The 22,382-nt window shown below is 36.8% G+C and overlaps 1 protein-coding gene across 1 annotated transcript in view; it reads right to left on the minus strand.

The window, feature by feature from the left end:
* Positions 1–22,382, minus strand: part of ppp1r16b (protein phosphatase 1, regulatory subunit 16B) — a 113,406-nt gene that overhangs the window by 60,367 nt on the left and 30,657 nt on the right. Inside the window, 1 exon segment of the mRNA XM_061728242.1 lies at positions 5,052–5,476. Coding sequence (XP_061584226.1) covers positions 5,052–5,319 — 268 coding nt within the window. The 5' untranslated portion in view covers positions 5,320–5,476.

Consider the following 22,382-nt stretch of genomic DNA (forward strand, 5'->3'; position numbering starts at 1 on the left):
TGATTTACCAATCATAGGGAGCCATGTTTTATTCAAGATGTAGAAATCACATCAAAAGTTGAAAAAGCAAGGCCTTTTTTACCCTTTCATGAAAAATATCAGCACGTTTGGAGTTCGATGGCAGCAAAACATCTCAAAAAGAGGTGGGAGACGGATGACAGAAGACTAGAAAACTCAGATGTGGAGGGAACATCTCGCAGTTTGTGAACTGGCAAAAGGTCAACGATCTTTCAGCAAGACGCCGCCGGATAAAAACAAAAACAAGCAAAACACGATGGTTTTGTGGTTGATGAGGTTTGGTGATGTACTGGCTTGCATGCAGTCTAGACTTCTCAGCAACCCGGTACATTTGGAGAGCCATGAAATTAAAAATATGACAAAAGACAACTGAGCAGCTTAAATCCTCTCCCAAAACTTCTGTTTAGGATTCAAAATTACCTCTTTAATTCCCAAAATAGGGCTCATTTATCCCACTTTAAACATCCAATGCATTGTTTTGTCTTCCACTGTGAACAAAATATGGATTTATGATATCTGCGAACCATTGCATTCTGTTTTTATTTACATTTCGCACAGCTGGAGTGGCATATTTCAGCATCCTTGACACTGTCATGTTAGATTTCCATAAGAAAAGCAAAGAGATTGTGTGCGGTGAGATTAACTGCATAGCGTGTGGAGTCATGGCGCCTCATCAAGCATTTAGGGACCAGAGGGAATAAGAGAGAAGATTATCAGGCTCCTGCGCCAGCCAGCTGCCACTGAAGCTGTGTGGGCAACACTACATCCTGTCTCCCTTTTTATCTCGCTCCCTCTTTCATGGTCACCCCTGTTAAACAGCAGTGATAGCAAACGTTTCTACGTCCAGGCTCTGTCGGCGGTAAGAGGAACCGTGCCTCTGCACATAAGGTCACATAAAGTCTCTGCACATATGACATGCTGGGAACAAAGCAAAGGGATCTGCTCCAAATATGTCGAGCCTTGCATACTGAGACACTGAAAAATGACATCAAGTGGAGACAAACCCATGCCAAGAGCAAACCCATGCCAAGGAGTCACTTTGGAGTGGTATTTACAATGAATCAGGGTTTAAATTACAGATTAACCTTAAAGGGGTCACACTGCATACACACGGGTGTTTCTTGTAACCACAGATTTAAAAACTCATTTAGGGCTGTGCGATTAATCGATTTTAAATCTAAATCGGATTTATTAATCAAGACGATGTTAAAAAAAAGAAAATCGGAAAATCGATTTTCCTTTTTTGCAACTGGCTGCATTACAGACAGAGCTCGTCTAGTCATCTTTGTTTGGTCAAGAAAATTGTAAATGTTGTCACTTTACTAAACTCAAGGAGGATTTACAGTATCTTTCAATTGCACTTAATTCCCAATAGGGAAATGTGTTTGCTATTTTTTTTTTTAAATACAGATAAAATATTTGAAACAATTTATTCCATCGTCTTTTGTAGTTTTACCAAAAAAATCGAAATCGAAAATCAGGTTTTCAGAGAAAAAAAAAATCTGGATTTTATTTTTGTCCATAATCGCCCAGCCCTAAACTCATGTAGAGATCCAACAAATCCATTATTCCTTCAGTTAAAATGGCTGAAATTTCATGAATTAGTAGACTATAGTATTCTGCAAATTATGTTTAAAGCTCATAAAAAAAACTTTACCAATCAACATTCAGAAAAGATTTGAAAAAAGAGAAAGCAAGTATAACTTAAAAGGAACAGAGATTTTTTAAAAACCAAGTTCAGGACAAAATTGATGAAACGTTGTGTTTCTGTGAAAGGAATCAGTTTATGGAACAATCTGAATAAAGAAAACAAAGAATCCAAATCAAACATTACATTCAAAAGAACAATTAAAGCCTGTATGTTAAGTAAATATAATGAAATATATTAGTTAAGTTTGATTGACATACACATAGACGGTGGTAATTTTATTTTATTTTAGTTTTTTATTCACTTAGTTGTTGTTTTTTTTAATTTTTGATTTATTGAATTTTTATTTGTGAATTTATTTCTTGGAAAAAGGGGCAGATTAGATAAGATTCTTCTTCTTTCTGCTCCCTTTTCATTCAAAATTTATGAAAATTTGTATTTGTATTGAATTGTTTGTTTTATTTTTTGAATTAAATAAAGAATGAAATTAAATGAAAAAAAAAATGTAACACACATTACGTAACGTTATTTCGGGTCTGAAATTTGCTTTTCGAGTGGGTTCAGGTTTCTAGGGATCTGTGACATCACAGACCCAGATCAAGGCTAGAATTAACCAGCCTCCCCATCTTCACTGGATCTACATCCAACTTCACAAAGGTGTAACGCTGATTTCAGAAGGATTACACCTTCTAGGAGAGGAGAGTGGAGCAGGTTTACATCTTTTACTGTTAAGAGCGGAGATACAGAGACACGGTGTTGGATTTTAGCCGCAGCACATCACAGGCATCTACTCATCATCTCACGAAATCACGTCAACGATTTCAAAACAAAAAACATATCTATTTTAAGATTTTTCTAACCAGCTTACACGACAGTCTAATACAGAAACATTTGTAACAGATGTATTGGATAAGAGCTGCTACGGAATATAGATATATTGTAAAAACTGATTATGGTGTTTTGTTATGAAAGCTAAACATGTAATACTGTCTTTGTTGTTTCCATAAACCGATCTAAAATTCATCCAACTGCATAACATCTCCTCCGAAATACTGCATAGCACAGAAATATAATCCTTTGTTTGGCCAAGGCAACAGGTTACACAACCCGAGATGCTTGCAGAGTTTATTTTATTTCATAATCTTAAAACATTTAAAATTCAAGGCCTGAAAACCTGGGAAAAATATCTTTGCCCCGCTGAAACTAAAATAATTATCACTTCTCAACAAAAACTCCCCGTTCACACTCTTGTCACGATTTGGTGTCGCCTTGTTAGCTTCGACGAACAGTTACCAACAAATCAAACATCTTGTCGCTAAACCGTCATCGAGTGTGAACATTGATCTGGAGGAGACGCCGCTTCCTGCTCGCCTTTTCTTTTTTCTTTTTCCTCCAGACCAAAACGACTCGACTGAGCCACCACAACTTCCCGTTTCAGTCCGACTGCCTCGAGCTCCTGTTCGCACAGCTCAGAAATGTGCAACAACAACATTTTGATGCCAATTAAAGCATTTCCAAAACAACAATCTGACACTCTGCCATGAGAAACGGCAACAACGGCGTCATAATAAGCAGCGTGCCAATTCCAAGCTCATGTGCGTGCGTGTGCACATGTTTGAGTGTAAACACACTGGCCTGTAATAATTATAGTGCAAATGCAGCGGCCTTGTGGTGGTTTTGGTATCTGTTGAGACTGCTTGCATAAAAAGACGGTGTCATAACGCTGCTGTGGGCTATTGTGCTTGAGATAAAAAGGAGTTTCAGGTTAAAATGACATTAAATTAGATTAGATGCATGTTATCATCCCAGCATCATTGACACACTACCACTGCATTCTGGGACTTTACAAGAAGAAAATATTATCTTGAAACAGTGGAGCGGGGAGGGGGGGGGGCATGATCTGTAGAAATTTTAATTAAAAGATTGGCAGCGTTTGGCCTCCGTGTGACAAGTCCATTATTTCCTGATGATAAAACGGTCTTGTAGCAGAACAAGTTCAGTTCAGATGGACTGACTTCCACCGGCTGTTTAAGTGGACGGGTCGAGCTAATCATTTTCCTGACCTTGGATTTCAGATATTTAGCAGAAGAAATGAGGTGAAGCTGGAATTAGTGTCATTATTCATACGGTACGTGTCTCACAGCTTTGACTTTGTACTCTGAGCTTTGGAGAAAAAAAAAACAAAAAAAAAAAAAAAAACAAGGACTCATTTTCAACACGCAGCTTTAAGAATAAAACGAAATTACTCAACTTTCAGCTCAACTTCTGAAGTCTACTTTTTACACGTATTTTCTGGACTATAAGCCGCTACTTTTTTCATAGGTTTTCAACCGTGCAGCTTATACAAAGGTGAGGCTATTCTGTGGATTTTTCTTCCACCGCTCGGGGCGCTCTAACCGGAATTAGAATCAAAACTAAGACAAAATAAATGCAAAGAAGAATACGCTACTTCTTCTTTAGCAGATAGAAGTAGGTAGAAGCAGATTTCAAACAGATAAATGGATAAATAAATACCAGTTATTTTATCTTGGTTCTGTCCCGTTTTAATCAGCAAAGTTGCTGCCGTGTTAAAAGAGACTGTTAGGAAAGGAACTATTTAGGTACAAACATGTACATCATTTACAGTTCAAAATCCTTCTGTACATGTAGTAAATATCTAATCTAACAACAGAAATATCTGCGGCTTGCATATCTTTTTTTTTTTTTAAATAGGTGCGGCTTGTATGCAGGTGCGGCTTGTATATCTTTTTTTTTTAATTTTTAAAAATAGAGCGGATGCGGCTTATATGCATATAGTCCAGAAAATACAGTATATTACAAGCGTTTACCTTCATCTGCTTCTTCTTAATTACCAGAACGTGTGGCTTTAAAATCGGACATTTATTCTCCTCAAAACAAGTTGCAGCTTACAAAAAAACGGGAGAAAAACGATCTTTTTCCGACATCTTCAGCAGTCAGTTGGAGTCTAAAGCTAACGGTTAACACACGTTAGACCATTTCTTGTAGACTTCAAAGTAAAAGCATTTCCATTTGAAACCGGAAATAGGGTATTTTCAGTACAATCCATTTAACGTTTATGTTCATGTTCACTTTACTGTAAATAGCTGTAAATAAACTGTAAATACTAAATGTAAAAAAACTAAATAATGTAAATAGTGCATCTTACACATTTTAACTTTTAACAGCATTTTAACATTTAACAGCTTTAAGTAAACAGGAATTATCTGTTTAAATCCCTAATAATAAAACAATTCACAACACGGCTTGTATGCAGGTGCGGCTTGTATATCTTTTTTTAATAATTTAAAAAAAAAATAGAGCGGATGCGGCTTATATGCAGGTGCGGCTTATAGTCCAGAAAATACGGTATATTCCAAGCGTTTACCTTCATCTGGATCGTTCCTGGCCGACGCCTCCAGAAGCGCCACGCTGGCAGCGAACGACACGTGTCTCCTGGACTCGGACTGGTGGAGGTTGTTGGCGTTGCGTCCCTTCTTGTCTGCCTTTCGCTTCTTGTTCTGCATCTCCTTCTCATAGACGGCCCATCTCTTGAGCTGCTGGGTACGACGCTTCTGCGCCGCCCGCAGCCTCTCCAGGCTGGGCACCTTGTCCAGCTGCTGCAGCTCCTGGATCAGCTCCAGGTGGTTGGCCATGGTGCTCAGGTGCAGGGGGGGGGGGGGGGGGCAGCAGTGGAGGGCGATGCCAGGGGGGGGAATCAGGGGAGAACGTGAGGTTCTAGCGAGGGCTACACCTTCCACCGTGGCCTCCTTCCATTATCCTCATCATCATCCTTTTAGCAGCATCAACGACCTGAGAGGAGAAACAACAACAGAATGTTAAACCCGTTCGAAGAAGTAGGCCTGTGTTGAAAAAAATCGATTTTCTGATTCTAAATCGATTCTCATATTAATTCCTAAAAATCGATTTGTATGTCTAAAGATCGATTTAAAAAAAAATTGATAACATTTTTTTTATTTTTTTTTATTTATTTTTTCCATCATTACATTTTTGCCTGGTGAACTTTAATCCCAGTAGTCCCAGTAGTTTTAAAAACTCCTGATCTAAATTAACTTTTCTTTAGAGAAAATGCTGGACATTTCAGCTTAGATTTCTAAATGTTATATTAGTTAAATGAAGTTCATATTATCTATATTTACTTTAGCTTGTTTGGTTTCTCTGTTATCGGACACGGTTTGTCATGAAATACCTGAAAAATGCCGGGTGCTTCATGGCAAGCTGTGTGTCTGGTGACAGAATAAATCAGACAAGCTAAAATAATTTGTTTACTGCTTGAACTGTTGCAATTTTTTTGCACTTTAAATGGATATTGAAATGCCTATTTGAGTTATTTATTTCTTAGTTATTTCACAATAATTATTGTGAAATTATTATTTCAATAGTTATTTTACAGTCATATAATCCAGGAAACACTAACCCAAATCAATATCGAATCGGATCGAATCAAATGGTGATAATCGATTCTGAATCTTAAGAATCGGAATCGAATCGATTATTGACATTTGAATCGATACTCAGCTCTACGAAGAAGCGACAAACGTTTCCCTTGTTGTGCTCAGTAATTATGTTAGTTAATAAAATAGGAAAATTTGTAAATAACACTCAAATTACTCAAAGTTGTAAAGCCCCTAAACTAAACTTTCAAAGTAAATGCTGAGATTTTAAACTTGAATTTCGATCAGATGCGCGACAGCAAAGTGCAGAGTTGTATTTTGGTGTCCGAATTAGAAAGAGCTCAACCTCCTATACAGCCAAGACACAAAAAAAAGAAAATCAGATTTGAGTCATTGAGACACTTCCTTCATCTAAAGATGAAGCAACATGCAAACCAAACAAGCACAATTCAACATCAGAATAAGGAAGAAAAACGTTGTATTGTGATTCATTTACTTCCATTCAGTTTTACTGCAGTAAAAATGTTTTAAAAAGGAGAAATGTTAGGTCGTACAGTAGGTTAAAATATTCCAAAATAACCTAGAAGCAGCATGACGATGAGAAGAAATAAGTGCAGTCTTAATTTCTACATTTTCAAGAAATTTTTTTCTTTAACAAAACACTCAGTCTGAACAGTTCAAAGCAGGAAAAGAAACTTAAAATTCAGTTGAATCCAGAGAGAGAGTAAGTAAATTAATCAAAGAAATACATACAAATAAGGATTTAAACAAAAAGAAAAAACTGGACCTCAACCACTGTAAGAAAGAGGAAAACAACTCTGTTTAGCTTCTTTGCCACAATTACACAACGGTAATCTAATTACTGATGTTAATATTACTAAGATCCTATTAACATTGAGGTGTTTGCAGGAGTTACTGTACAAATATCTGCTTCATATCCCATATAGATTTGACCTTTTAATTAGCAGTTTGAGTAACTGGACTCTCCTTTGGCTCACTTTGATTGTGAAAGTATTTAGATTAAGTTTGCTGTTTACATGCCAGTTAACTAATCAGAATAACCCTTTAATCTGATTATGTAAGAGTATTGTTGTCCATGTAAATGCACTTATTGGCTCACTGTAAGTGTAACAGAGGCTCTGATTTGTCATGTCAGGACTGGATGCAGCAGCGTTACTGTGGCACTTCGCTGAGTGTTAAACAGCAGAGTAATGGCGTTGCTACAAGCAGTCGAAAACAAAAAACAGATGGCATACCGTATGTAGTTTTTTTTGATACACAATGGTATTGAAGCAATTGGATTTATGTAAAGATTTACTGATTTATTATACCCAGGCCAAGAGGAAGAGAGGATTTTCATGTAAGAGTTGGATTTTTGCAGATTCACTTTGCAATGCACATGAAAAATCTTTTCCTTTTCTGGTACTGCAGTATGTCCAACAAAGCTGACTAGATGAAGCTGTAAAGAGAGCAACTTATGCTCCAAAAAGCATATCAAATCCCCTTGATCCAGCACAAGGGTCAATGACGTGACGCCTATATTTTCTGAAAAACAGACTTTTTTTAAATTCAAAAAAGGTTTAAATGGATAAGAAAAATACCATATATATGAACTACCTGTCCCACATATGGACTCACTTGAATTTTACAAAAAATACTAGTTATTTGGGATTTTGTTGTTGTTTTAAGCGTCAAAATGTCATGTGGTGCGACCGTCCGACCATGACTCTTGTTTTGAAAACTTTTTTTGAAATCACTCTAAATGTTTTTAAATCAATCTTCTGCCCTGTCTGGCATGATTTCCAAACTGTCCTGTAGTGTGTAAGATTGCAACACATTTGTATTTATATTTCCACCATAATATACAAACAAAGTTTGACTGATGTCCATTTTATGAAATATCATGTGGCGCGACCATTAAAAAAACAACCATTTTTGTATAATACTGAAAACTTTAATATGAATCATGGTTGCACCACATGACTTTTTTAAGGCTAGTGCCAATTCATCTTGACAAAAAACTCTGAAATCACTTCATTTAAAATTTTTATATGAATTTATGTGTACACAACATTCTTAATGTCTGAACTACTGCAATAATAGATATTCTTTTTTTTAATTATTTTAAAATTGACCTGTTGAAAATCCTTATTCGTCATTGACCCACAAACAAAGTAATTAGACACATACAATACTGACCAAGATCAGAGCGCTCAGTAGTGCGATACAAGTCCTCCCCTCAACAATCATAACCATCACAAACTCATATGTATGCAGGTTTTATGCATATATTTCACAAAATGTGAAGAACGTTTGTCCTCCGTCTTTTATTACTGCAACCATGCTGCCCGGCAGCAGCGTCTGACGCCTCCAGAGTCAGGCGGCGCCGACGCCTCCAGTCTGCCATCAACCTCATGCTACATTTCCTCTACATCATACCTAACTGCTAAAAACATGGACAGGAAGCAAGCCGTGTGATCGTTTCCTGCAGCATCCCCTTCGGTCCTCAGTTTACCAACTCAGCGCTTCGGTGCAAGTCGTCAGTTTTGTACTCGCATTACAACCAAGACAGCAACTCAAAAGGTGACCTGGCCCACAAATGAAAGTAAGGCTACACGCACCGGTGACTCGAAAGTCTGAGTATGCATAAATCTCTCCATGAGTAAGACAGAATACGTCCTTGACTTTGACAAACCACAAAAAAAAAACGCTTAACTAGTTCAGAGTAAAGGAAAAAAAGCTTGTATGCTGCCAATCATGCATAAAGACTGCGTAAAGACCCAGACCAGACTCTGGAATCCCCCTTAACAATTCTAAGGAAAACAGACATGCTGTGTTGGTTTCATTGCTGTCCAAAAGGTGTCGGTTTTTGCAATGACAAGACTGTTTCCCTGTAGAAATAAAAAAAAAAGAAATAGAAGAAATTGATCTGTTTTTGTAAACTGAAAAACGAAATATAATGTAAAAGATGCTCAAAATACATTTTACAATTATATTGATTGGTTTTACGAATTTTAGTCATATTTTTTACATATAAACCAGGGGTCGGCAACCCAAAATGTTGAAAGAGCCATATTGGACCAAAAACACAAAAAACAAATATGCCTTAGAATGAAGGCAAATGGCGAAGTTTCGAGAAAAAAGTTGAAATGTTGAGAAAAGTGTCGAAATGTCGAGAAAAAAGTCGAAATGTCGAGAAAAGGTTGAAATGTCGAGAAAAAAGTTGAAATGCCAAGAAAAAAGTCAAAATTTCAAGAAAAAAGTTGAAATGTTGAGATTAATGTTGAAGTACAATTTCGAGAAAAAAGTCGAAATGTCGAGAAAAAAGTCGAAATGTCGAGATTAAAAAGGAAAAAAAGAAAAAAAGAAGAAGAAAAAGAGAAAAAAAAAGGGAAAAAAGAAGAAAAAAAGGAAAAAAATGTCAAACATTTTTGAAAAAGCTCCAGGGACCCACTAGGACGGCGCTAAAGAGCCGCATGCGGCTCTAGAGCCGCGGGTTGCCGACCCCTGATATAGACAGTCACATCAAGGCCTATTTAAGTGATTTTTATACTCACTGCAAAAGGAAATACTTAAAATACCTATAAACTTTACAGAAAGGCAGAGGGGAATTGCATGAAGAAGATTATATTTTAAATAAGCAATAAAAACAATAGTGAAAGTTTAGGATTATCTGCTGATAAGTGAAAACAGCCTTTACTGGTATAATATGCAGCATTTTGAACGGTGCAGCTGCAATGATGACTTCACCTCTTTTTAAAGCGTAAATAGTACATTTTAACACGCAGTACATATATTTACATGCACACAATGCTTCACAACATCTTCCATGAAAGCAAACTACAAAAGCACCGCTCACTATTCAGAGGATGATGTGACAGCAACAACTTTTACAGGATGAATATAGTCATTTTGTTTCATGTGTTCCTGACATGCTGCTCCTCCTGAAAGAGACACATCCATTCAGCAACATGAAACAGACTGTTGAGCTCATCTTAATGTACCGTCAGGGCTAAAATAGGAACCATACCCCACGCTGATAGGGAGAAAAAAAAAGAAAAGGAAGCTGTCTGGATGATGTCCAGGGTACTGACGAGGTTAGAGGCGATGCTGCACAAAGCACCTGTATCTCCGTTCAGCCGTGCTCTTTTATTTTCACTCGTTTCAAGACGACTGCATTACACTGCGAGTTCACTTCAGAGCCAATTTTAGTATCCAATCTGTTGCCATTTAATGTGGACGGAGAACACGTTAAGACTTTGCAAACGATAATGAAGTTTTACAGATTTGCTTCATGATTTACTCCTCTGACGCACCACGGTTACTTCCCGATTCACCAAACCTGTTTTCATATGACTATCACAGGAAGACAACACAGACACATTAAGATGCGTCTGTGTTGTCTTCCAGTGACAACAATCTGGAGACAGAACAGGAAGATCTGCTGACTTTGTTCTCTCTGGTATCAGCCGCAAACCATCCAAGTCTGCATAAATGTGCAGGAGGAAAGCCATTTTATAAATATCCATAATAAGCAGAGGTGGGTAGAGTAGCCAAAAATTTTACTCAAGTAAAAGTACTGTTACTTCAGAATAATATGACTCAAGTAGAAGTAAAAAGTAGTCATCCAAATAATTACTTGAGTAAAAGTAAAAAAGTACTTGGTGAAAAAACTACTCAAGTACTGAGTAACTGTTGAGTAACGTCTGATTTTTTTTTTTAACACAACCATTCAAACAGACAAAAGTACAAAATAATCATCTTCAGGCAAATTAAATCAATAAAATAATAAAATAAATTAAAATTAATAAAAAATAAAAAAATATCTTAAATTAAAATAAGCTTAAAGTAAATTCAAGTACTTTAATAAATAATAAAATAACAGAATAAAAAAATAAATTAAGCACAAGTAGCAAAAAAATGTCAAGCCTTTGTACTTTTCTTTTTTAACCAGGCAGAACTAGAACAAGCCCATGAACTCATAGAAACTCTGTGTGTGTTTGAGTCTGTGTAAATGTGACAAAACATGCAAAAACAAACATTTTTCCCAAAGAATCACCAGTGACGTCATGAGATTAACGCGTACGCAGATAAAAGTGATAAAAGAAAAGTAACAGCTCAACGTAGCCTAATGTAGCGGAGTAAGAGGAACAGTTTCTTCTTCACAAATCTACTCAAGTAAAAGTAAGAAGTATAGTGATTCAAAACTACTCCTAAAAGTACAACATTTCCCAAAACTTACTCAAGTAAATGTAACGGAGTAAATGTAACTCGTTACTACCCATCTCTGATAAACTGATAAACTACAACAAAGGAAACTGTTTTAAGTTTTGAATTGGTTGATTGGAGTCCATTAAAGCTGGATAACCTTACAATGGCACAAAAGAACTTAGGGGCGCATGTTTATGGACAAAAAGGGTGAAAAAAAGTTTGATCAACAGTGAAACAATAAGGAAACTCAACATAAAAATGTTGATACTGCCAGGGTAAGCCTGAAGTGCACACTAAATTAAAAATGACATTTCAGACCAAATAAAAGTGTCCTCATATCAAACGTCATGAATCCTTGAGACCACAAACGTCAAAGTGTCCTCCATATTACATTAATAAGTTTACACTGCACACAGAAAGGAGGAGGACTCACCCAGTAATGAGTGATTGGACTCTATGCTCGGGGTGTGTGTTTCATTCAGAAAACAAGACCACGTGCCAAAATAATAAACTTTTTTCTTGATTAAATAATCGGACCAAGAATTGAAACCACAATTGAAATTTGAGCAAAAGCATTTGCAGTTTTTAGCTAAGCAGATCCCTCTAAAAGCGTGGAGATTGTCATTTTTAATCGCTACTGATTAGGGCTGGGCGATATATCGAGATTTTAATATATATCGATATATTTTCAAACGCGATATGGTACGAGACAATATCGTTTATATCGCTATAGCTTTTTTTTATGATTTTGATATAGCTTATTTTGTGACAAATTGACTTGAATGTTTTATTTGAGATTTGCACAAATGTTTTGTTATTTGCACAAAGTCTGAAAAGTCTGCCTGTTACTGTCTACATTGTATTAATTGCACAGTGTATTTTAATTTAATTGTTATGCAGAAAAGGGATATTTGTTTTATTTTATTCAAGAAGCATTTTTATTCTATATATGCAGGCAGTTTATTTTTATTTCATTTGTTTTATACATTTTGATATTGTGCAGACCTCTGTTAATAAAGGAACCTGTGTGACATTTGGCACGAGGCTTTGTATTAAAACTGACTGTTTTTTTAAGGGTTTGCCTCAGAAAAAAAACCCCTCTGTGCCATAATTGGGAAACCCCAATTATGGCACAGAAAAAATATCGATATATATCGAGTATCACCATTCAGCTAGAAAATATCGAGATATGACTTTTGGTCCATATCACCCAGCCCTACTACTGATGCATGACATGGTGCTGTGAAGCAATGCGCAGCTATCGCAAGATCCAACCCAGGACAGGAGTCCAAATTTACTTTCGGTGGTAGGGATGGGAGACTGTGAGATCTACCACAGACGATGCTAACGAAACCCAAATATTCCTTGAAAGTGAATAAACAACCTGGGCAAAAGGTGTGAGCAAATAGATAAAGTGAGCAAAGATTATCCAGGAAAATTCAGAATTCAGAAACACACCAAGTCTAAAAACTCATATGACCCCAAACTGCTGACATCTGTAAAATACTTCACATGAGCTGCTTTCTGTTATTTTATAGGGTTAAAGTTTTCTCTAATTCATCATGAAGGAGACATCTCATAGTCGTCTGTCAGGGAAACGCGGGAGAGCGGCGTTCAAAGTTAATTAACTTCAGGCAGCATTTGTGACAAACAAGGAGCGTCCAGTGTTTTCTTCAGCCGTCTTTGATGCTCACAGCCATTAGTGCTGGGAATACGAAACCCAGGAGCTACTCCTGATCAAATCAGGGGAATCAGAGCGGAGGTAATGATGTTACTTGTGCCGGACGTACGGAGAAACACACGCACCCCGGTGACACTAAAGCCGCAGAGAAGAAAAAAAAGCAATGACACAAACAGACTCACACGGACAAACAACTTCTGCATTAATTAGTGACTGATAGCAAAAGTCATTTATCATTGTGTGCACTGTCTAAAGACTGGAGCCTCATAAAAACGCTCACAGTGTGGGCAGGTGATAAGCATAGATATATTTACACTAAGAACAACGACAACGTCTCACCTTAAACTTCAATGGAGCCAGTTTTAATGAAAGCATCAATTAAATAATGAATAGTAGGCCTGTGTTGAAAAAAATCGATTTCCCAATTCTAAATCGATTCTCACATTAATTCCTAAAAATCGATTCATATGTCTAAAGATCGATTTTTTTAATTTTTTATGTTTTTTTTTTTTTTTAATTTTAATTTTATTTATTTATGTTTTTTTTTTCATCATTACATTACAACTTTTGGTTATTTTTTTGTTTATCCCCAAAAAAGGAATGTTTTGTTGGACACGAGAATAACTGATACCATGTTTTTGCCTTTAAATATGTTTAAAGGTATGAAAACATTAAAGTGTTAGGTTATAATTGCATAAATTGTCTATATTTAATTACTTTATATACTGTCTTGGGGTTACATTTGCAAAAAATGATAAAAACCAAATGCTCAAAAATTAAAAACCAAAATAGACCGAAAATGGAACAAATAAAAACGGAATGTGGGAAACATGATGTTTCTAAAAGCAGTTCTATCAGCATTCTGGGAGCTGATTGGTCCTTACAGCATCATTAGCTGCAATACTTCCTGTTTAATCTCAATATAATACTAGTAGTAATATTTTGCATAACTACAGTCATATAATTCATGCAACAGCTCAAAAAACAGTTTTAATAACAAATAAATATCGGAATCGAATCGAATCTGATCGAATCAAATCTTGATAATCGATTCTGAATCTTAAGAATCGGAATCGAATCGATTCTTGACATTCGATATCCAGTCCTAATGAATAGTGTAGCGAATTTCGCCAAATATTGGTAAAAGTATTCATCTTAAATCTAACTCTAACTCATTGATATCACTGCATCTTGATTAATGTAAAAGGAGGATATTTTTGCGGCTGAATTATTCAAATGTGCATGATCTTTGTAACTTTCTCCTCTTTTTTCCTACTAGTTTCACCAAATTGTGTTTTGTTTGTTAAAAGCTCCATTAACTTCTTTACAAACCATATTTCAGCATATTTCAATGTTTGGTACTTTTTTAGGCTCCAAATTATGAGGATTTGTTGCTTATTTGGTCTTTTAACTGAACAAATTAGTATTTTACAGTTTCATGCTGTTGTTTACGCTAAGTAGGACACACTGCCTACTCTTGTGCTTAATTTAGATTTTAACTGCATTACTAATTAAAATTATTAACAGATGCACAGTGAAAACAGTCAGTGTTTGCCACCCATTTTAAAGTCACGCTGCACAATACCCGTGGGAAATCCCTATCAGAGAAAACAGATTTGATCTGAAACTCTTTAAAAGACAAAAGTTCATGCTCATTATAGAGCCTTATCGTGCACCAGGCTGACTTTTGTGGCTTAATCGTCTTATCCACCTCTCTTTATTTGATTTTTCTGATTAATTACCTGATTATTTTCCATCCACAGGAAGTGTGGAGGAACAGACGTTCTTCCTTCCAGCCCCTTCAAACACATCTGAGCGTCTGAAACCCCACAGGTCTAAATTCAGAGAAGCTGCAAAGCGGCATGCCTGATAGGAAACTGACGCCTCAGGCACGAAGCAGTTTTATCACATGTCAACAAAATTTATCACACTTTCTGTGGGGAGTGACAAGGTTAAAAAAACACAACTTTCCGTGTGATGATTCAACCAACAACTCTTGAAGAAAGTCCACGTGCTGAAATGTTATTAAGACAAAAAATGAAGAGGTGAAGAGTAAACCGGCACCAGTGCAGAGTAGGGTTGGGCGGTATGGACTAAAAAATATATCACGATAATTTCTGACATTTATCCCGATAACGATAAAAATTACGATAAAAAAAATACCAATTCAACTCCACCTTTTTTAACTATAAATCTATCTCGCTCTCAGATCCGCCATGTTTGTTACACAAAAACGTCAACGGGAATTTATCCTTTTTTCTTTCTGGCTCATTCATTCATTTATTTATGTATTTATTTATTTATTTATTTATTTATTTATTTATTTATTTATTTATTTATTTATTTCAGGCTCATTTCCTTCCTTCCTTCTTTTTTCCCTTCCTTCCTTCTTCCCTTCCTCTTTTCTCCCTTCCTTCCTCCTTTCCTTGTTTTCTCCCTTCCTTCTCCCCTTTCCTTCCTCCTTTCCTTGTTTTCTCCCTTCCTTCTCCCCTTTCCTTCCTTCCTTCCGTCCTTCCTTCCTTCCTTCCTTCTCCATTCCTTCCTTCTTTCCTTATTTTCTCCATTCCTTCCTTGTTTTCTCCCTTCCTTCTCCCCTTTCCTTCCTTCCTTCCTTCCTTCCTTCCTTCCTTCCTTCCTTCCTTCCTTCCTTCCTTCCTTCCTTCCTTCCTTCCTTCCTTCCTTCCTTCCTTCCTTCCTTCCTTCCTTCCTTCCTTCCTTCCTTCCTTCCTTCCTTCCTTCCTTCCTTCCTTCCTTCCTTCCTTCCTTCCTTCCTTCCTTCCTCTTTTCTCCATTCCTTCCTTCTTTCCTTATTTTCTCCATTCCTTCCTTCCTTCCTTGTTTTCTCCCTTCCTTCCTTCTTTCCTTGTCTCCCCCTTCCTTCCTTCTTTCCTTGTTTTCTCCCTTCCTTCCTTCCTTCCTTCCTTCTTCCCTTCCTTCCTTCCTTCTTCCCTTCCTTCTTTCCTCCTGCTCTCTCCTTCCTTCTTCCCTTCCTCTTTCCTTCCTTCCTTCCTTCCTTCCTCCTGCTCTCTCCTTCCTTCTTCCCTTCCTTCCTTCCTTCCTTCCTTCCTTCCTTCCTTCCTTCCTTCCTTCCTTCCTTCCTTCCTTCCTTCCTTCCTTCCTTCCTTCCTTCCTTCCTTCCTTCCTTCCTTCCTTCCTTCCTCATTTTCTCCCTTCCTTCCTTCTTTCCTTATTTTCTCCATTCCTTCCTTCTTTCCTTGTTTTCTCCCTTCCTTCCTTCTTTCCTTGTTTTCTCCCTTCCTTCCTTCTTTCCTTGTTTTCCCCCTTCCTTCCTTCTTTCCTTGTCTCCCCCTTCCTTCCTTCCTTCCTTCTTCCCTTCCTTCCTTCCTTCCTTCCTTCCTTCTTCCCTTCCTTCTTCCCTTCCTCTTTCCTTCCTTCCTTCCTTCCTTCCTCCTGCTCTCTCCTTCCTTCTTCCCTTCCTTCCTTCCTTCCTCCTGCTCTCTCCTTCCTTCCTTCCTTCCTCCTTTCCTTGGTTTCTCCCTTCCTTCCTTCCTTCCTTCCTTCCTTCCTTCCTTCCTTCCTTCCTTCTTTTTTCCTGCTCCTTCCTTCCTTCCTTCCTTCCTTCCTTCTTTTTTCCTGCTCCTTCCTTCCTTCCTTCCTTCCTTCCTTCCTTCCTTCCTTCCTTCCTTCCTTCCTTCCTTCCTTCCTTCCTTCCTTCCTTCCTTCCTTCCTTCCTTCCTTCCTTCCTTCCTTCCTTCCTTCCTTCCTTCCTCCCTTCCTCCCTTCCTTCCTTCCTTCCTTCCTTCCTTCCTTCCTTCCTTCCTTCCTTCCTTCCTTCACGTTGTTCGTGGATTTAACACAGAACCATAAATCAGTTTTACACAAAAACATCATCAACGGGAATGTATCATTTTTACCGCGAGATGACAAATTCTTACCGTGAGGAATTTTTTTGATGGTATATCGTGAACGGTAAAATATCACACATTCCTAGTGCAGACTGAATCTCTAAAGAGAATAAAGCATTTTTAGCCTAAAGGAGGGTCTGAATGTACATTGGATGTTCAAAAAGCAGACAATGCAAACACTTTTACTTGTACGATGCCCTGGCAGGAAGCACAGGCTTTCTGATGTTATGTAAGGCGCGTGGAGCTGTAGGTAACCGTAAGCCCCGTGGTGATCTCACAGCCAGTACTCAGGCAGCAAATCACAGATTGACCTCAATCAGCTGCCTGGCTGCGGATACAACTGTTGCACTGCACTTGTATTTTACATTCTTACATAAAACACAAAACCTGAATTTTACACCGATTATCTCAAAAGCGGGTCGGGCATCGAGTCGCTGCCATCAGTAACAAGTATTTATGCCCAAAGCAGCCTTGAAAAAATGTTAAAAAACAGAACGGTGGCTGTGAATTTTTCATTGCATTTTGTCACTGTGTTTATTCAGGCCTCAGAACTTGACAGCTGTTGAGACAGAATGCAAACAAGGCCGTCCCCAGTTAGAAATTAGATGTGAGAATTCAGGACTTTGGAAAACACTCTCTTTTTTGCAGTAACAGACGGCAGGCCCATGTTTCCCCAGCTGCCTCTCCATTTTACCTTTTAGTTTAAGCGCATAAGTGACCTACTTGTTAAATCTGCCTGATGCTAAAAAGACGAAAATATTAAGAAAATATATGTAAAGCACAGACAGGGCCTTTAAATATGCCATAAAAACATCCCATATCTTCCAGAGCAAACTCATCTTACATGCATTGAGCTTTTTTTAGGAGCTCATTCAAACAAATGCACTAAAGAAAAGAAATGTCAGTGACAATTCAAGTCATTAGCCATTTTCATCTCACTAATGACTATACTATCCATGTTCATGCGTTTCCACACCTTTACATACCAATGCTGACTGTTCATGCTATAAAACAATGTTTAGGACAGGCATGAATTACAATTAAAATGCTTGAGCTGGAAATTAATGTGTCCACAAAGGTTTCAATCTCCGAAGAGCAGAAGCGTGTATGTGAGTATTTGTGTGTGTGGGAAAACATGAAGCAGTGCCTTAATCCACTTTTAAATCCCTAATATCAGCACAAACCAGGTGGATTATGGTTGTTCTAGTCTTTCCATCATCATTATTAAGGTGATTTGGCACAAAGCGAAACACTAAAGACATATACAGCATCACTGCAGCATAACGGTGCAGCACTTAACGGGTGAAAATGTCGTATTTTATCCCAAATCACTTATCAATATTAACTTCCTATATTTAGACATTTTTCTTCCCATCTTAGCGTCTAAGTGCGGGGTCGCTCTTTCAGCAGTCATTCAATTTGACAGAAATCTCTGAATTCATGTGTATTTTCCAGGGAAAGAGCAGAAGAGAGTGATAACAGAGCTCTGTGAATATGCGGGTTTCATGATGTTCTCAAATGATTTTGGCGTTTTACATATACAGGCAACCAAAATGGTACAAGCAAGAGAGCAAAACTAGACTGTTTAGATAACACTGAGATTTATTTGATTCATTGCAGATGTCCCCAGTAAGACAGGTGCAGAGAAGACGATTACACTTTTTCTGACAACCAGATTGCATTAATGTCATTTATGTTGAGTAAACCTCACACGTTCTTCAGATAATCCATACATATCTGCTTTTCTTTTCTTGTGGCAGGGGGGGGTCATTAAAGCCTGATACACTAATATAGAAATGGCAAAAAAGGCTGATCTGCTCAATCTCAATCAAATAAAACAAAAAACTTCTGCGGAAAAGTGTAATTTTCTTTTCATGATTATTGCTTAATCAATTTTTAATTACTGGTGGCAATATAAAAAGCTGCAGCAATCCACAAGAATGGAACAAGTAAGGAACAATATTTAGAGATTGTTCAGATTTTTATTTTTTTTTGCATCAGAGTCTGTTGAAATCTCAGTAAATCCTGATGCAAATATTTGATGCAAACATTGTTTTTAATAGACACATTGTTAAGCCATACAAAAAAAAAGATTCATAAATGAATTAGTAAAAAAGTTTGATAATAATTGCAATAATCTGAGTTCTCATAAGATCAAACTTGTTTCAGTGTTACTATAGAACAGATATTGTGTTATATGCAGTGTTGGGGTAGTTACTCAAAAAAAGTAATCCATTACATATTACTAGTTACTTTTAAAAAAGTAATCCCTTACACTACTTAGTTACTGGTTGCTGAAAGTAACTAGTGACATTACTAGTTACATTACTTTTGGATTACTCCGCAATATCACCTGAGCTGCACCATAACTGGATTGCCAATGAACAACATGTACAAGACTGTCTCAGAAAATTAGAATATTGTGATTTTCTGTAATTACAATTACAAAATGCAATTACAAAAACAAAAACATCATACATTCTGGATTCATCAAATCAACTGAAATATTGCAAGCCTTTTATTATTTTAATATTGCTGATCATGGTTTACACAACTTAAGAAAACTCAAATATCCTATCTCAAAAAATTAGAATATTCTGGGAATCTTAATCTTAAACTGTAAACCATAATCAGCAATATTAAAATAATAAAAGGCTTGCAATATTTCAGTTGATTTGTAATGAATCCAGAATGTGACATTTTAGTTTTTTTTAATTGCATTACAGAAAATTAAGAACTTTATCACAATATTCTAATTTTCTGAGACAGTCATGTAGTTGGAACTTTATTACCGCAGTGCCCAGATCAGCACCAGAAGTCCCGTAAAATCCCGTAAAATCCCATAAAATCACGTTAAAGGCTGATTTATGGTTCTGCGTTACACCAATGCAGAACTTACGGCGTAGGGTACGCGGCGACGCGCACCGTACGGTGTGTGTCGCCGCGTACCCTACGGCGTAGGCACTGCGTCGATTTAACGCGGAACAATAAATCAGCCTCAAGTCAGACAAGTGTTGCAGCCTAACGCGTGAAGACGCATGAAAGGCAAGTTTGATTTTCTTTTCTGTTCTCCCGTTCTACATGTAGTTGAAAAGCTTAAAGTAACTAAAGTAACGTATTTTTTCTTGTCTTAGAGTAACTATAACGGGATTACCCAAATTACAACTGTAACGCGTTACATTACTGCGTTACTGGCGAATGTAATCTCGTTACAGTAACGCGTTACTTTGTAACGCGTTACACCCAACACTGGTTATATGTCACCCATGTGAGCTTTGAGCTGGCAAAAACTGAGAAAAGGTCATATCACATTACTGTGGGGTTTATCATTTTCTCTAAAATAAAGTATGGAATGGAAACCCCATTTTTTAACAATTTATTTCAATATATATGGCAAATAAAGAAAAAGAAGAATGAAACAAAATGAAGTATTAAAAAAATGCTGATGACCATCAGCGTTCCCTTGAAAGGTGGGCGGAGCCTGCTCAGGCTCAAATCAGTGGAGCTGACCAATGAGATCGCAGGGGCTGTTTATTAATAGGAGCTTCCTCTTTTACAATAAACACTTTCTTTTGGTCATTTATAGCCTTTATTTTTAGATACATTTATAGAGACAACCACTGCTGCACTGGATTTAATCTTCTGACCTCTAAAGTCGAGAGTTGAACAAGTTGAAGTTCAGCTCTGTTGGTACAGACCGTTGACCCATCTGAGTTTGGTTGATTCGATGTTAAAGCACAATAAATGTTTGGTATCTAAAAATGACAAAAACAACAAAGCTGTAATTATTTGCTGTAACCACCCCAATAGTTTTTTATTAATTGTAGTGTTAAACTGTACTTGATGTTTACACCAATAACTGGGGAGGAATATTTTACAATTTTAACTGTTAACACCAATTTTACCACTATTTTAATCAAAAATGTGAGAAGAATACAAAATATCTGCCCTGATTATGTAGTAATCAAAAAATAAAGTAACTGTGGCTGCTATGAGAACAGAAACTTCTGATGACTGGCGAGCCATGCTGGAGCCAGCGGAAATTTCATCTGTGATTAAAAGGCTGCACTTCCCCTAATTGTAAGAAAATCCCTCAACCACCCAAATATACCCAAAGCAGTCATTATGGGTTCTGTGAGAAAGGTTCATGAAAAGTTGAACGAGTCAACAGAAAGTTAATCCCTTAAGCATGAAGGCGGTGCAAAATGAGCAGTCTTATCTATTCGCTTATTTGAAATAGCATTTCCATCTTTTTGAATGTTCAAGCAGATGTCAGGGACTCAAGTGGTATATTTCTGTTAGAGCATCGGTCAAATATTAAAAAACTGTATTCTCTCATATTACCTCCTCATCCTCTTTAACACTTCATTAGAATACGCCTTTCCCTAAAAATGAGGCTTACAGTACATCACTTCTCACATCCATCATGTTAATTTAAAAAGAAGAAATAACGATAGGATGCTGGCAGACTATGAAAACAGTACAAAAGTACAGTCCAGGATGGTGTGGATGCCAAATTAGAAAATCAAAATCTGTTATTATGCCAACCATGTACAACTGTCAACACAAAATACTTGGAAAACATCACAGCTGAAGCCCGCATCCTTTTACAGATTCCATTTCAGTCACTCCTATACCATTCTGGCTGTCTAATATTGCACGTCCTAAAATGAAAATACGGATCCAATTGAAAGTCAGGCCTCTGATAAATCAATTTTATTAAATAATCATGCTTCTTGGCAAGTAAAAACAGCCGAAGGAAGCTAGTGGCAAAAACACTCCACCCTCAGTGACTGCGTCTTTGAGGAGGTTAAGCAATTAGTTGATGGATAGGATGAATAAAAAATATTCAATCAGCAAGAAGTCTGGGATGGTGTGTCAGTTTTATGTTGGTGCTTTTTTGCATGACTGCTCACATATATGGGACTCTAGCAGTTTCTTTTTTATACCACTTTCTTACTTGAGGGAAAATGACTCTTTGTAATTGATAATAATTGTCTCAGTGGCTTAAAGGGGCATATATGGATAGTGATAAGTACATGTGTATATGTATGTTTTAATGCATGTAGAAATATCTGAGTAAGAATGTTTGTAATGAATAAGATGTACACAGGTGAATATAAATTCACATCATAAATAATGTATGCTTTTATGTATATATGAATACTGGGGCTCAGGGTAAATAGTGTTTATATACAGTGACATATAACTGCAGATGGCAATAATCACCCAGGTATCCGCTAATTTATACTAAGGTATATCCCAATATATATTTATACTCTGTAAAATTCTTACTATTAATATGTGTAACTTCTAAATACATCAAGATTTTTTATAGCTAATAACGACGGTCCATCGGGAAAACATAGTATTGAGTTCAAGGGGTAGGAATTCATATGTTTTTTACTTTTTCCTACTCCTTTTTTTTTTTTTTTTTATTGAGGGCATAAAAAAAAAGAAATAATATTTACAATAACAATATAATTATCAATATTTCTCCCCCTTTTTTTAACTTTTCATAACATTAATTAAACCAAAATGAATAA

Source organism: Cololabis saira, chromosome 8 (assembly GCF_033807715.1).
Source record: "Cololabis saira isolate AMF1-May2022 chromosome 8, fColSai1.1, whole genome shotgun sequence".
Classification (NCBI taxonomy): domain Eukaryota; kingdom Metazoa; phylum Chordata; class Actinopteri; order Beloniformes; family Belonidae; genus Cololabis; species Cololabis saira.